Raw genomic sequence first — 16,024 nt, 5'->3', positions numbered from 1 at the left:
AGACACAGCCCAAGAAAGAGGGAAACAGTGCAAGTGAAATGACAGAGAAATGGTCTGATCTCTTATTTGACTTTGCTATACACCACTTCCCCTTCTCTGCGCCGTCTGCTTTCTAAGCAGAAGAGACTGTAGCTTACCACTGTGAAAACAAGGGAACCTAGTCTTCTCGTCAAATACAGTGAGAGAATGGTAGATCTTCCCTTTTGAGATGAACCATCAGTGAAGGCTTCCAAAAAACACTCTTGTAAATCCCATCCATCAGCAGGATTCTTGCCAACTTTGTCAAATAGCAGGATTCATTTATGGCCTTTCTGAAACAGTGAATGTTGCCGGATCTGTGGTTCAGTATGTGTCGTATTGTGTGTCATTTATATATATTGCCTTGCACACCACACTTACACCTGCTTCTGGGGCTTACATTCCTTTTGAACTAAAAAAAAACCTTACCTAAGCAGGTAATGTTATGTGAGCCGTCCTGATAAAAAGGCACTTCGTGATTTCAAGGTGAAAGAAGAAATCGACCTGCTATTCTTTATCCTGAATTCTGCTTTACATGCTGAAAAACCTTGACATCAACAGGAGGTTTAATTTTTACTTTTAATGTACAAAGGGGCATATTTACATCATAGTTGATGTGCCGCTTTTCTTGCGCCCCCACACCTAACGACACAGTGGTTGCTCCATATTTACAATACGGCGCACCATGGCGGTCGTTAGCACAAACGCATCAACATTTTTTACGCTACTGTGGTGCCGCTAGTGCAGCAAAGCAGAGGGAGGCCCACTGAATATAATGGCCACATAATTTTAATGCCTGCTCTGAGCAGGCGTTAAAAATTATGGAAAAATGGTGCAGTGAAATGTTGTGAATTTCACTGCACCATTTTTTCGGGCCTCCCTGGGCTAGAACGCCCCCTTTGCATACATTATGCCTGACAAAGGTGTCGCAAAGTGGTGCAATGCAAGCATGGTGCCATTTTGTAAATATGGCGTGCCAGAAAAGCCACTTTAGCGCTGCCTTAGCGTAAAACAAAAGGATGCTATGGCAGTGCTAGGTTGGCACAAGGGGCTTGTAAATATGCTCCAAAGTCTTTTAGTTTCACATAGTGACTTTCTGTTACCTGTGTTGGCCCTAAACACAGAGGTTCACAAAGCCCTTATTGCTCTTGGATTTGTCTCCTGTATTGTGGAGTGTTGTTCTTTTTTGGGGTACACTTATCCAGCGGCATGCATACACTAATGGCAAAGGGACATCACTATCCACACAAATGTGCATTCTGGATGTTTTTCATGAAGCCAACATATGGGGGTACCACATGCCTTTTTCGAACACCTTGCATTGGACAATAGCTCTAGACCTGATGCCTTATTTGGTCAGTATATGCTGAGGAAAATCTCTGACTGAACATACATTGGTTCTGGATTGCTTGTATACTATTCTTGTAACTCTTCTACTCAGTCTTCAACAGGCAAGTCGCCATCCACGCTAGATTTCTGAGATATCCACATAAAAATAATTTACATAGAATAAATCTATACTGAACTAATTTACACAGTCAGCGCATATACTAAAAATGCCACATGGATCAGGTACACATGAACCGCCATTAAACATCATTGAGATGCAGGGGGAAGGTGGAAACATGTAGGCACATAAGGGTAAGCAGAAGTTAGTCTCTCTTGCCTCATGTACTCTATGTCAAACTGCTGGCGTTCTTCTATATAACTCACTCCCTACTGCCAATTCTCATTTATTTGAGTGATAGAGAACACAGAATGTTTACTGTTCAACACACTTTTTACACGTGTGTTAGGCCTTGGGATCTGTATCTAGGCTCAAAGGTTTGTACATTGCTCAATGTGCAAGCAGACATCATGCATTAAGCTTTCTTTTCCCTTCGTGGTTGCAAGTCGAAGGCACAAAGTAGGTGGCCAAAACGGTGTTTAAAAAACATTCTGCTTTAATCCAATTATATAAAATTAAGCTAGTTTTCTCGTAATTTCCAATGTAAACCAAAGACTCCAATATATGGGCTTATTTAGTAGTTATTTCAGTAGATTACATTCCTATTAAGCAACTTTTGCTGGACTGCTGGTTTCACTTGAGACTGCAGATACCACCTGGCACCACAGAGTCTACCTTCAGCTTCTGCATGGATGCTTCGATGGAATCTAGTATTCCCCTGCAGACTGCTGTGATCATTCTGCACACACCACAGGTAAAGACAAGAAATACCCTTTATTGGAGAAAACCAAACCAACACGATCCGTCCCCTCCCCAGCCTCCTGGGTAACTGGCAAGAAGAGAACCACCACACAGTGACGGTTCTAGTGGAATTATAACACAGTGTAATTCCAAATGTTAATGGCAGACACACATTACATCAGTGTAAAAGCTCACCCACATTATAACAGACCTCACGGTGAGTGAGTTCAAAACGTTCTCTGCAAGTCCCTCTCCCATACATGTTGTCCAAGACAGGACTAGTGGCGTTAACACACAGATGACACATTCTCATGTCCCACGGGAAGAATGGTCTGGGACCTTTTAGTCAAAGAAGGCCCACTACTGTAAAGTACTCAAACATGGTTGACATGATGACATGCAATGAAGGAAAAAAGCCAGAGCGCTTATTATACGCCCTCATCCACAAACAACCAGCTTCAACCGAACTAGTCTTCAAAACAATGCTTTCTTAAGTCTAACTCTACATTCTACAAATGCATTCTAATTCCCGCCCCAGGAAACAAGAGAGGAGCAAGACACCATAGCCACATTCTCCAAACAGCAACTCATTCATTCCAATGGGGGGAGAAGGGTTTTACTTGGGAGAGACCGAAAGCCAGGTGTCGGAAAATTCAGCTGTTTCTGCTTGGCCCATCACTTGCCAGCGCATGGCTTTTCACTTTGAATGATGCCTGGGATTCGTGCACTTTACACTTGAAATCCCTTCCAAACCCTACTGTCTAAAAGGGGTAAAATAACATTTATAACATCCATACGAGCTTAAAGTTTATCTCTTTTAAAGTTTTCAAATTAAACTCAAAAGGGATGAAGTCTTTTATTCACGATAGAATGGGGGGAGGTCCTTAAAATCTATTCTCCCCTGCTTCCTAATAAATGAAAAACACGGATTAGTGAAAGAAAAGGCCAAACTGAGGACATTGCCTGTCCCGCAGACACCAGTACAGCCAGCGACCATTGCCCAGAAAGACCTCTGGTCCTTAGTAGACGATCGAGGTTCTTTTATGAACCCTGCCAAGCACCTTCTGTCTTCACATTCTTTCATTACCAGGCACTGCACAGTGGAGTCTCATATTAGAGAATTGTGCAAGTACATTAGTACATTTTGTAAGCGGAAACAAAGGTTATTTGACCAAGTTACACCACTGCAAGGGATGCCTGCTCTGCTAAACTAAGTATGGGGATATCCATCATGTTAAAAGCGTCCATATAATAATTGATGCTACTCATTCTCAATATTTCCTAAGATCGTTAAAAATACATTTCTCAATGGCTGACTGGTCTTGATCCAGCTTGAGGTTACCTTGATTAGAATAGCCAACCATAGTTTTTCTTTTTACAAATGTTGTACATTTTATAATAGCGCTGACCTGGGCATTCCTTTCTTTCCAAACTGTGTTTGAACTGTATTTTACATCATCAGTTATTGACGTTCTCTGGATTTAAGACCGAAGTTCAGGCACGGTATCAAAGGATGAACCAAGAATATTTTAGGGCGTCTTTGTTTACCTATGCCACTGAATGAGATACATGCTGGTGTTGCAAAGTCCCTTGTACTTTGGAAACAGTCTGCACTCCACAGCACAAACTGGTAACTTCTTTAATGATAGATAAAGATATGTTTAAGAAACATCAGTTGTCAGTTACATTTATATATTTGCAGGATGCCCTACCAGGAGCATGGGACTTACCTGTTCAGCCTGGTAACTAGTGTAACTGTCAGACCAACACTCCAAGTGACAAAGCCGCATTCCATCCAGCATCATACAAACCTCTAGTGGAGCAGGGACACACAACACTGGGGACGCAAAATACAACTGCTGGTTTGAGGGTAGCAGAGATATAGCAACTTAAACCTTTATTTCATTTTATAGTCTCAAGCAAGATTAATGCACTCTTGACCCAGTAGGTAACATTGGTATAGATGGGGAGAAAAAGTAAAGATTTGTGGGAAATTCCTGTTAGTGCTCTGCTGGACTACTTTAATTTAAGCAGCTTATGTACAGTGTACGTTCGCCAATTCCTTGGCCTTTCCTTTTAGCACTGCTGGTAAGATGCAGAGGAAGCTGAGGAGTCACAGCACGATGGATCCCCAAGAGAGACTCTTGTCACAGATCATCAGAAACATCTATTGGTGACAGAGGAGGTGCTCCTTTAATTGTTTAGGCTGTAGTGGAGAAGGAGTAGGAAGAAGATTGGCAGACTATTTTTCTATATTCCCATTGGTGGGTCTGACAGTAAGAGGGTAGCATGGTGATAACAGGCACTCACTTGCACACACACTTACACACTGTGCCTACAGGGGTGTGGTACCTATAATTGTGCCCCCAACACACGTGTGAGTGTGCATGAGTGGCTAAGGTGCCAGTGGAGTGATATTCCTCCAGAACTGTAAGTGTCGCCAGGCTTCAGGGCAACAAAAAAGTCCCAATGGGATATGAAAGCAGAGTGGTCAGCCTGCCAGTTCCAAGCTACTTGAGGCTCATCCGTTAGGAGGAGAAGACCTGGCTAGGGAGTCCGAATCTAACAGCAGCACTGTTGCATACACAGTTCCCTACCCTCTCCAGTGACTCCTCACTCCCATGCACAGCTCCATCTGTCGCATGCCTCAGTCTGCTTGAATGCAGGTGCTCAAACAAGAGGTGCTTGAAGCTGTAATATTGTACATCTATCAACTTCACTTTCTCCAATTCACCAACTTTGCAAACCACAAAGCTTGCAAAGTTTTAAAAAACTGAGGCGAAAAAGGAACCATGAGCAGCAGAAGTCACATTTCTGCTGCCATGCTGGGTCATGAGCACTTGGCAGCCACTTACCGCCGTTTTCAGCAGCACTGCATGCTACTAATTTCCCAGCCGCCAGGAAATCCTGTAGCAGGACTTTCGACCATGGGAAAAGATGACGTGGCTGAAGAGCTGCGTGTTTTCCTGCTGCCACTTAGGACGAATGCAGCAGGAAAACACAATTCCCTGAAGTTTGATGTGCCATCCTTGTTGGGTAGGACATTCAACTACAGAGAATGAGTGGGAAAAGTGAAAGTACAACTCGAACGAAGTCAGAGAGCTTCGTACATTTTCACAAAGTCGGAACTTGCAAACCTGTCAGTGTGGCTTTAGTTCACCCATCCATACCTTAGACTTCCCCTGGGCTCTCTGTCTCCTGAGATGCATGGTGCAACCCGCAGTCTTCTGGGCCAAGGGGAAGAACAGCAAAACGCTATGTGGCTTGATAGGCTACAAAGTATACCCTGGTACTTGAAGAAGCACTGACTTCTGGCTGTCATCTAAATGGAGGTCATCACAACTATAGTAATGATTATCACTGGCATAATAGTGGCCATCCTTTGCATCATGGTGGCCAGGGCAGAAGCTGGCATACTGTGACCTTCCATGGCATTATGGTAGTCACCCTTAACATAACGGTGGCCCTAAAGATTTGTGAGCACCCTTGGTATGAGTGGCACTCCTTAGCATTAGGATGGTCATTCTGTGCATAATTAGGGCCATGGCTCACTGTGAGCATCCTTGGAATACTGGTGTGTGACCACATGATGATAACCGTCTGTGTTATAGTGATGGTTACTTCTCATAAAATCGTAGCTATTCCTATTGTATTGGTTCTCCTGTATGTTGTGTGTATCACTGGCATGTTGTAAGGCTAATTGGTATAATGCTGACCACTCCAGACACAGTGATGCTATATCTGGTAAATTGGTGGTCTTGGAATATTTTGAGCATCCTTGGCATTATGCCTTGTATAATGATAACACAATATGGGTATTGTTGGCAAACTGTGTGTATTCTCTGGAGAGCAGAGGTCATCTCGGGCGCACTGGTGCTTACCCTGGAATACCGTTAGCCATGACAAAATCAGCAACTATCTGCATATTGTTTGCATCCTTGACATATTGGTGCCCATCACAAAGTATGTGGTCTATGGGTGGCATATTGACGGTGACATACTGATGGCTATCCTTGGCATATGGTGACCATTGCTATCTTCAGTTGGGCACCCCTGGCATAAGGTGGGAATGTCTGTCATCTGGTGGCTACTCCTCAGTTATTCAGAACATTCTTGGCAAGCGATGGTAATACCTAAGCCCGTGGTGGATTATTTGTTCATGGTTTAAAATAACTTTTAGAGAAAAATGCCTATATTTTCAGAAAACGTGGCAGTGGTATTTGAGAAAAATAGTTCATTTAGAAAAAACGTGAAGCTACTATTGAGGAAAAAATATGTGCATTTTACGAAACTGGCCACCATGATTTTTGGGGACAAACAATGTATTTCCACAGTATATCCAAAGTTGATAATACAGTGATAATTCCGGCTGAGTTGTCAACTCTTATTGTAACATGATGTCCTTGATGTACTGAATACCTGCTTCCATAGCTATTATCGCTGACTCACATGAAACCATTTCAGTACCTCTATCAATGTATCGTATGAGAGTGTCGTCACAATTCCTGTCTGGGGCATGCCCTGTAAACTTAGTGTCATCTAAGTTGTATGTGAACTGCCAGTGAAAGCTATTTATTTTGATTTAAAAAAATGAATATCTCACAACACACCCAGATGGATGATCAGAGCCGCTTTGTACATGATGAAAGTACTGAAACAGTTCATGTGTGCCTCTTCAGAACTACATAGTTAAGTGTGGGGGGGAGGGGTTTTATCCAACGCTTTCACAAAATTCGCTGAAAATGTGTTCTTTTTTCCATATTTTCTAGGGAGAACCAGCCTTTTGGGGAAATCCAGTTACCCATCAATTTCAAATTTCAGCACTGCTCGGGCCTTGCAGCAATACTGAGGCATTCTATAATGGCACAAACTTGTCCACATCGCCCTCCAATACAGCGTACATGGGAGGACGAGTGCTTGTTCGTGGGTCGTGCCAACTCTGAAAATACATATTCCCAAGAAACGTCGGTCACATATTTAGGTTGGGGTGGAAATACGGGACCAGCAGACAGTTTCTGATTACCCAGCAATACTCCTCTCCTAGGTTTTTTCCTCAGTGATAACTTAACGACCCCAAACTATGTGCATCCAATGCATGTTCCCACCAGTCCCCAATAGACCACAAAGAAATAGGTCAGAATAGAGAAAAAGTTTCAAATTATACATTCATGCGGGTTGAATACCATCGATACTTAGGGCCATTTTAGAAGGAAAGCTCGTTGGGTTATGTCTCCTGCAGAGATATGTGTGTGGATCAAGTGGCTGGGCACAAACTTCTATGGAAAATGCATTTTAAAATTTCCATTCCCGTCAAGATATCCCTGGAGACAGGTGCAAGACTGAGAAGTATAGAAAATGTTGTTACAGGCTCAAATTCCGTGTAAAGTCGTTCAATTGGTATGCATCTATTATAGGGTTAATTGTAGAATCTGAAGATTCTGTTCCAGTCTCAATAACATAGCTCAAGTGAATCGTTTACGAGCTGTAGAGGTCGGTCTGTACATGTTTGAGAAAACACGGAATGCTGAGCCCCGAAGATCTTCTTAGTAGGTCCTCTAGCGATGCCTGCCGATGGCTAAAGCCACTGCATTCGCTGGTGCCGCCCCTACTGTCCTTTCCTTTTATATGCCAGCCCTACTGCTGTGTACAATGTGCCATCAATCCCCTCTAAATGTGTGAAGCGCTATTAAAATATCAGTATATATTCTGCGGTGTGCCATTTATGTCACGTTACCAGGATTCCACATGTATGAAGAGCAGAAGAGACCATGAACTGTTCCATATCTGGGGCTAAGCAGCTTGTCCGGCGCTAACTCCCCTCTCTGTTATGGTATTCGTAGTGTACCATATATAACGGAGCTACGAAACTACGAAGATAGCAGGACTCCATATTTTACTTGATTTTCTCAGGTAAACCACTGGTCATAGGTCTTTATTTTGGCGGGGAATCTTAATCTGACCACGCCTACACCGAAGGGTCACACAACAGGTGCAAGGCTCAGCGAGAGATACAAAATGTTTATCATGGGCCTGGGCCACCCTGGCTCCAATCAGCGACTCGTGGATGCAGCAATACATAGCAGCTAGAGCTGCAACGGCATGTGGACTCGAGGTGGGGCGGGGCATTGCACCCCCGATTATAGAAGTTTATTCTTGCTACTAAATCAAGCAATGGGGGTGACTTTTTAATTTGTATGAGTTAGGGTCCACGCACCGTTGCTATGCCGCTGCAGGCTCCGTGCAAGTGGTGTGATGGTGCATAAGAGAGGGTTGTTTATATGCTTCGGCCTGTGTTAGCAGTTCCCTTCTTAAAACAAAAATATCTGCTGTTTTTTCAAATGTATTAGCAAGGTTGCGGCAGCAATGGTTCTAGCAACATATGCCAATGTCGGTCCATTGCACACTCAGTGCAGTCATAAATGCAAGCATTTCATTCAAGTCTTGTTGCTCTAAATTGTGCCGATTTCTGGCAAGCACCTGCTCAAATTAAGAACTCTTACAGTGGTAAAATGTATTTTGTGGTTCCCTTTACAGGTGCATTGGTAAAATTAGCGCAGCAGGTGCGTGGGTGTCAGGAACAGGCCATACGCCTATGAAGGATGAGTTTTACTACCTAACCTGAGGGGTAGAGTCCCTTTTCTTTGGGTGCATTAGTATCCGTGGCACCTTTATTAGACATATCATCAGTGCTTTAAATGGGACGGTACTCTCCGGTACTGAGTACCAGCACTTTTCAATGTTCTTTTCTTAAATACCGGAGCTTCTCCCTTGACAAGAAGTGTACCCGTACCCATAGGGGCCCAGCAGCAGTGCAGATGTTAGCGCCTCCACGGCGCTGACTAAGCCATAGGTCTCCTGATTGGCTTGCTGCAGCCTGTGATCGGCAGCGGTAAGCAGCACACACAGAACGGCGACTTCACCTACTAGTATGATCAATTAGTGTGTGCATGTGGTTAACCATGGCTTGCATTGTCATTCTGCTCACAAATCCTACATCCCACTTGCTGATTATGTTGAGCTCAGGTAGGATTTGCAGGCTGTTACGTTCCAAATCTGTCTCCCCGTCCTAGTCTGTCTTTTTTTCAGTTTTGTATAGCACGTACTCAACCCGAAGGTGTTGGAGTGCTTTACATGAGCACCAGTAAAATTACACAGGAACACATTCATGTTTTTAGGTACAGGGAGAGGAAGTGGTTTAACCAGAATCACAGATGTTGAGCCGAAGCCAGGCTCGAAACTGGTTACGCCACATTCTCTCCTTTGCCGTCTGTGCTTTGGAGAAGTCTGTTTGTGTGCCCGAGCGCACTCTGGCAGCCACAGGCCTGCTGGCTGGGGCTCTGACCCCTTCACCTGCACGACTGCAAAAGCCTCCTAGGCATATCTGAGGAAGCATGGCATTACATGGGCTCATTCTTTCACAATCAATACCCATGTTGCAGCCTCGGCCTTCCCAGAGATCAGCCCAGCGCCCACTGAAATGGCCTTTAGAAGTCGGTTATTGAGAAACCGCTACCTCAACCGAGCTGCCAGGTCCTGGCGGATCCTGACACTGCTAGGTGGCATTGCAGCAAACCTATGGACCACCCCACTATTGTGTGCATGTTACTTCCCACTGATTGTTCTCTCGAGTTAGAATCCTTCGCAGATGTTTAACTGAAAAAACCACATGGAAGCCTTCAGGTAAGCAAGCCTAGAACTGTGTGTAGCCATACTTGGTGCAGCTGGTGCCACTGCACCTGCGCCACAATTGATAGCTCTGCCTATGCCACAGACTGGACAAATACAATTATCATATATTTTTCGGTGTTGGCTTGTGTGTAAACAGTGTACTAGGTTGAGTGCACCACTATCATCCTGTGTGAGTAGCTTTGTTTTATGTGTGTGTGTGTGTGTGTGTGTGTACATAGATAGATAGATATGTAGATAGATAGATATTTTGCTTGCATACCACTTTGTGAATATCTGGGAGCTAGGGTTTGTACGCCTGTTTGAGCTATGCCGGGACGTTTCTATCTTAGAGATCAGGTAGAATATTTAAATAAAGAACTATTTCCATGGTTTATCCTAAGTCATTGCCATAAACTGGTCGTCAGAAGACACAGTCAAGCCAAAAGAAGCGGGCAGCTGAATGTGGGGTGCAAAATGCTTCCACGTTTTCATATCCTTGTCGAGTCCTGGTAAAATGAACTACCTTCTAGCCACACCCGCAGACGGCAGTCTGGTTATAAACCCCATGTTACCTTACACTTCCAAATGAATAAGCTCGCCTTGTAGACAAGGTTGCTCCACAGATAACCTGAATTTACAGGCTGGCACATACAAGCAGAACCTATACCGACTGGACCACACAGACAGGTCACAAATAGGATGACCAGACAGGCAGAAACATACTGGGCCATAGTCACAGAGCACAGACAGAGTGTGCCTTATTGACTGACAGGGTTACTGATCCAGATAGAATACAGTCAACCTGGTCCACACAGAGCACACACTGGATAGTCCATACTTACACTAAACCGACAACCTTTCCATAAAGAGTGGGTTAGTCAGTCTATATATATAGGACACACCGATATGATGGCTCTTACACTTTGGCACATACATAGCATAACAGGCTAGTCACTATTACCAACAAATAATAGACTGGGTTGGGCAGTTTGTTTTGCTATGCCACCTCCCCTAATTTACTAATGACATTTATCAATCATGCGTTCCCTATTAATTTCAGAGTCCCATCCAATTCAAGCTACCCCTCGTCACCACCGCACAAACAGGCACATTAGGTTTAAGGAAGCTCCATCAACAATAGCTGGTGTAATACTGGTGCACTCCAGGGACATTGAAATTGGTAAAATATGGTGTGAGGAGCTTCACTATGACCCTAGATGTAATTCTGGAGAGTCCGCCACTCCTCATAGGCTAGTATCTGCTGCTGCTGTTTGCAGTCCTTACCCACATACTTTCACCCGTGACAACGAGAGGAGGCATTTAGAGAAGAAAGTATAAAAAGAAATTCCATAAAAACGAGGAAGAACATAGGGAGGACAATGTGGGAGTTTCGAGCAAGTGGGAGAAAGCATGCAGAGACACATCCCAACATCCACAGCATGCACAGGCCCATGGGTAGACAGGCCCAAGGGTAGACAGAAGAAGTGGAATCGACGCGCCCTCACGAAGTGGACACAGGCGGAAATCACGAACAAACAAACAGACAAAACAGGAGCACTGACAGAAAGGCAAACACAGGCAGTCAGGCACACGTATCAACGCACGCTGACACACAAGCAAATACTTACGCAGACAGATACACGGGCAGACAGCAGGCCCTACAACTGATACACAGACGGAATCGCATGCAAACCAAACCACAGTCCACAACAGAGGCGGTTACACTCATACATGAAAGACAACCACACGCGCAGATATACACAGGAACACCTAGAAACACGATTTGCGCACACGCCATACCAAACTAAGGCCGTCAGACATGATCGCAAAAATACACGAAGAATTGAAATGGTACAGACGGCCAAACAGGAAGTGATAAACTGATAAATGAGATGAACAGGCAGGCCCTCGAACACCACAAGTCGTTCACACGAAAGACACAAAATTTCCGCACACAATATATACACAAATTATTGCGCATATTTTAAAAAAGACAAATACGTATCCTGGCACACAGACACAAAGGCGAACACGCACATGGCCAAGCACAACCATGGGCTCAAAGAAATACTGAATGACAGACAGACACCGACAGAAACTGACACAGAGATAGCAATGGAGCAGGAACACACAACCATGCAACAGGCAGGCACACAGACAGGTAAACTGACAGAGAGACAAAGTTAAGCAGAAACAAGCCATCAAACAGACTCAAAATATTAAATCATGCAGGCACAATACACAAACTGGCACCTAGACACAGATTCAGAAAGTCATACAAATACACATGGACAGGCACATAGAGACATTGCCACAGAGACATATACACAGACACATCCAAAGACTGAGATATGGATGGACACAGCACAGCCATGAGGACACACACTCAGGCAGTCCCAGGGCAAAAACACAGAAACTTAAATAGACCCGGACAGATATCCACAATGAAAAGAAAATAACACATTTTGGCATGCACACACAACGTTAGCAGCTTACACATACACACGTCATATACAGAGACGTGTGCTCCACCAGAAAAAGCTAAACACGCTCAGACATTTACTGGGTTACGTTTATGGCTCCCGGTTTGGTTTTATATATATTTTATTTTAACACTTCCGTCTGTATTTATCCATATTTATTTTTTTGTCCATCTTTTTGGTATTTATCCGTATTTATTTTGTATTTTGAGAATAAAGACGTAAAATGGTATATTTACACATGCGTTTTCCAAAATTAAGCCGACAAATATAACAAAACACTATACCCATGGGTAAATATTAGCGTTATATAAAAAAATATGTTAACATATGTGTGTATTTAAGGAAATCTCATCCTATTTTTTAATTCCCCACAATTAGCTGCTCAGCTGTTAGCCTGGAATTCAAGGAAGACAGCATGGAGAGTCACTCACAAGAAGCACAATTTTCTGTATTTTAACACTTTTAAAAATAAATACAGACAGGACACACTGTTTTCTGTCTGTAATTATCTGTAAAAATCAGTAAAAACGGGAAACTGGGAAATGTAATTATGTTACGCTAGTTGACACCATGCAAGTGGCGATACCAGGTTTGACCAGTAGGGCAGAGCCCATAATGCATCCCTGTGCGGTCAGTGGAACTCGATGCGGTCTGTCAAACATATCCCACGCTGTATTTCTGTGTAGTATCTGATAGCGGTGCTTACTGCGGCTAGTCGGTCAGAACTCGTGCTAAAGCAGTCTCGAGTCCCTGGCCCTGTGCTGACTGTGGCCTTTCCGGCACAGTCCATAAAGCACCCTTTTGGGGTCATGGAGGGAATGCCTTGTGTAGCAGCTGGTCAACACACACCATAATGAACTAGCTTAGTGCCCGTCATGGACTCTGCGGCAGTTCAGGCATAGGCTGTACTGCGCTTATGTAGAGCATACGGTGCAGGTATTGGCTGCAGTCCATTGGGCAGTAATGCAGGGCTATACGGTGTCGGTTCCGGTCGCAACAGGGCAGGCAGACAAGGACCGTCCAAAGTGTGGGTCTGGAGCTGTGACACCAGTGCTGTGTGAAGCAGTTCGGGTCCTGCCCATGCGGCATAAGCGTGGAGAACGGTCTGTATTGCCAGACGTGGCCTGTCACGCACAGCCCGTGCTGCACAAATGTGGGGTTGTGGTGCGTTTCACTCCCGACTGAAACCTGCACCAGAATCACTGGTGCCGGTGCTGGGTGCGGCTGGTCGATGTGAGCCCATAACGATGCAGCACAGGCCAGCTGCCACCGAGCCGAAGCTGCGTGCCGATGAGCAGGCTGTGCCCGTACCACAGCAGGATAGGCCATCTGCCAGCATGCCGCAGCTAGTGCCTGGTGCGTGCAGTGAAGCTCAGCCCATACTGCAGCAGCGTGGGGCAAACTGCCGTCATCCGCTCGCTGCTCAGTGTCACCGGTCACATTCGCTCGTCCTAAAGTCCTGCGGAGCCAGTTGGACAGGAATCTAAAAACATAGCTCTGGAAATGCTTTAATGGGGAAGAAGCTATACTGAGCTACTTCGGGTGAGCTTTTACTCACTTAGCGCGATGTTCAACCAACCAATATTGTCTTAAAAGCTATTTAGTAAGTAATTCTAAAAAAAACTGAGAAATGTTCCACTGCGTCACAATAGGGCCCTACGAGGCCACACGAACAGGAGACAGCACTAGACAAAGGGCACTGGGATAACAATTAGCCCGCGTCGGTATGAGCTAGACTTGGCTGCCTACGCGGCCGGCGAAGCGATAGTTCAATGACCCCAACCAGCCAAAAATCTCCCGGTGGTTTGCCCCTGTGCCGTGCAGGGTGCCCGGCCCCACAGCTGCTCCTCCGTCGGTGCGGATCTGACAGCCGGATGCCTCTCTGACGGCCTGACGCACGGGTCTGACGACCAGGCGTGGCTGACTGAGCTCAAGCTGCGCCTGCAACGGCCTGGAGTCGGCTGCCGGAGCAGGTCTGACGGCCCAGTGACACGGTCAGACAGAGGGTGCGCCGGACCGACACGTCCGCGATGCGCCAGCGCGGGGTCAGCTGCCTGTACGAGGGCAGGTTTGAGCTTGCTACCGGCTAGGCAACCCCCATGCTTCGCGACCAATGGGTCGGCTGCATGTGTGTGCACTTCCGTGGCTGCCACGGCTCGGAGACAATATGCCACCGGTCAGGCACAGATATTGCTGCACCACCACACGACCATCTGTCTAGCACGACAGGTCTTAAGGCCAGAGAGCTCACGCTGTACGAGCAGTTAGACAGCCCGTGCAATGTTAGCGGCCAAAGACAGAGCCTGCTACGCCGCCGCATGAAATGCTGTCTGTGCCCGTGCTGATCGCACGGTGCCGCTGAGCAGACCGAGCTCTTACTGCACCACGAGGGCCTGCTATCTACACCGGTGCATGTCTGCCGGCCGGGGGCACCGGGCGGTCACTGCACCAGCGACGAGACGACTGCTGCGCATCGAACTGCTTCCTATTGCTGCGACAGAGCGCCACCAAACGCAAACACCCAGGGACCCTGCGCTGCCAGAAGCAAATACAGCCCACCATCTTTGCACTGCTATTGTTAGTTCGCGGTAGGCAACGCAGCCTGCGACGCTTCATTGTGAGGCGTCTCCCTCAGCAGGCGCCGCTGCTTGTCTATCGGTCTATCCACCGATCCATCGACACAGATCACATTGCTCTTACTTGCCAATCTCCTCGTAGAGCTGGTACTCGTCGGTGAAGCGGGTGCAGGTGGCGGTGTTGGCCATGATGACGGTGGGCGCAGCCTGGATCTCCTCTGAAAGCTCCCCTCCGAACCACCGGCGCTCCCTGTAGACACTCTTTCTTAGACTTCAAACGGAGAAAAAGGGGTATAAGCTTGCCCCTTTTCCTGGGCGTCCAAGGAGAGGGTTTGAGGTCTCCTGCTGGAGAGGGGAGGGGCCGGGTATAAAGATAGATAAATAGACTTAGAGGCGGTGGAGGGGGAGGGAGGAATACAGGGGAAAAGGGAGAAGCCGCAGCAGCTAACGGGGATCCGACTGCTTGACAGGTGCACACTGTGTGTGTGTGTGTGTGTGGTGTGTGAGAGAGAGGGAGGGAGCAGAGCAAGGAGGAGGGGACAAGAAGAGGAAGGGGGAGGGCGAACAGAGGGAGGGAAAGAGGAGGGGTGAGTGTGGAGAGAGCAAGGGAAGGGAAAGTGGAGGTACGAAGAGGGTCGGGGGAAGGGAGAACGCTGGTAACGGAGGGAATGAAAAGGTGAGAGAGCACGGGTGGAAAGAGAGCAACGATGGAAGCAGAGGAAGCCCTGGGGAAAAGAGAAAGCATAGAGAGAAGTGGATGGACAGCAAGTGTACGAGGAAGGAAACAGCATGAGAGAACGATGGTGGGGGAGAGAAATCATCTGAGTGGTTAATAAGAAGGCTCAGGAATGGAGGTAGAGTACAGGAAGCTAAGTAAAACAAAGGGATGAAGAGTACAAAGGAAGGGAGTAAGGGCTGGAAAAAAGGTGGAGTAAGGGAGGGAGAAAAAAGCGAGGAAGCATAAGAAACTAGAAGTAGGGAGAGGCAAAGTAAACAGTGGCAAGGGAGAAAAGAAAGGAAGCAACTAACAAGATGAAGGGCTAAAAGGGGGAGTAATGGTGAAAGTTGAGGGAAGGAATGTGGAAGATAAT

At 46.1% G+C, this 16,024-nt stretch overlaps 1 protein-coding gene across 29 annotated transcripts in view; it reads right to left on the bottom strand.

Moving 5' to 3' along the window:
* CAMK2B (calcium/calmodulin dependent protein kinase II beta) overlaps positions 1 to 15,603 on the bottom strand; it is a 704,764-nt gene extending 689,161 nt beyond the window's left edge. For 28 of the 29 annotated variants that reach the window (XM_069214317.1, XM_069214303.1, XM_069214313.1 and 25 more), the window contains exon 1: positions 15,058 to 15,424. In XM_069214317.1, coding sequence (XP_069070418.1) covers positions 15,058 to 15,122 — 65 coding nt within the window. In that variant the 5' untranslated portion in view covers positions 15,123 to 15,424. Of the gene's footprint in view, positions 1 to 15,057 lie in introns of all 29 variants that reach the window. The other variant, XM_069214308.1, reaches the window with a different exon arrangement.
* Positions 15,604 to 16,024: the final 421 nt, after the last annotated feature.

The sequence above is a fragment of the Pleurodeles waltl genome, chromosome 11 (genome assembly GCF_031143425.1).
Source record: "Pleurodeles waltl isolate 20211129_DDA chromosome 11, aPleWal1.hap1.20221129, whole genome shotgun sequence".
In the NCBI taxonomy this organism is placed as follows: Eukaryota; Metazoa; Chordata; class Amphibia; order Caudata; family Salamandridae; genus Pleurodeles; species Pleurodeles waltl.
The sequence above is the reverse complement of the archived record's forward strand: the minus strand, read 5'-3'. Positions and strand labels throughout refer to the sequence as shown.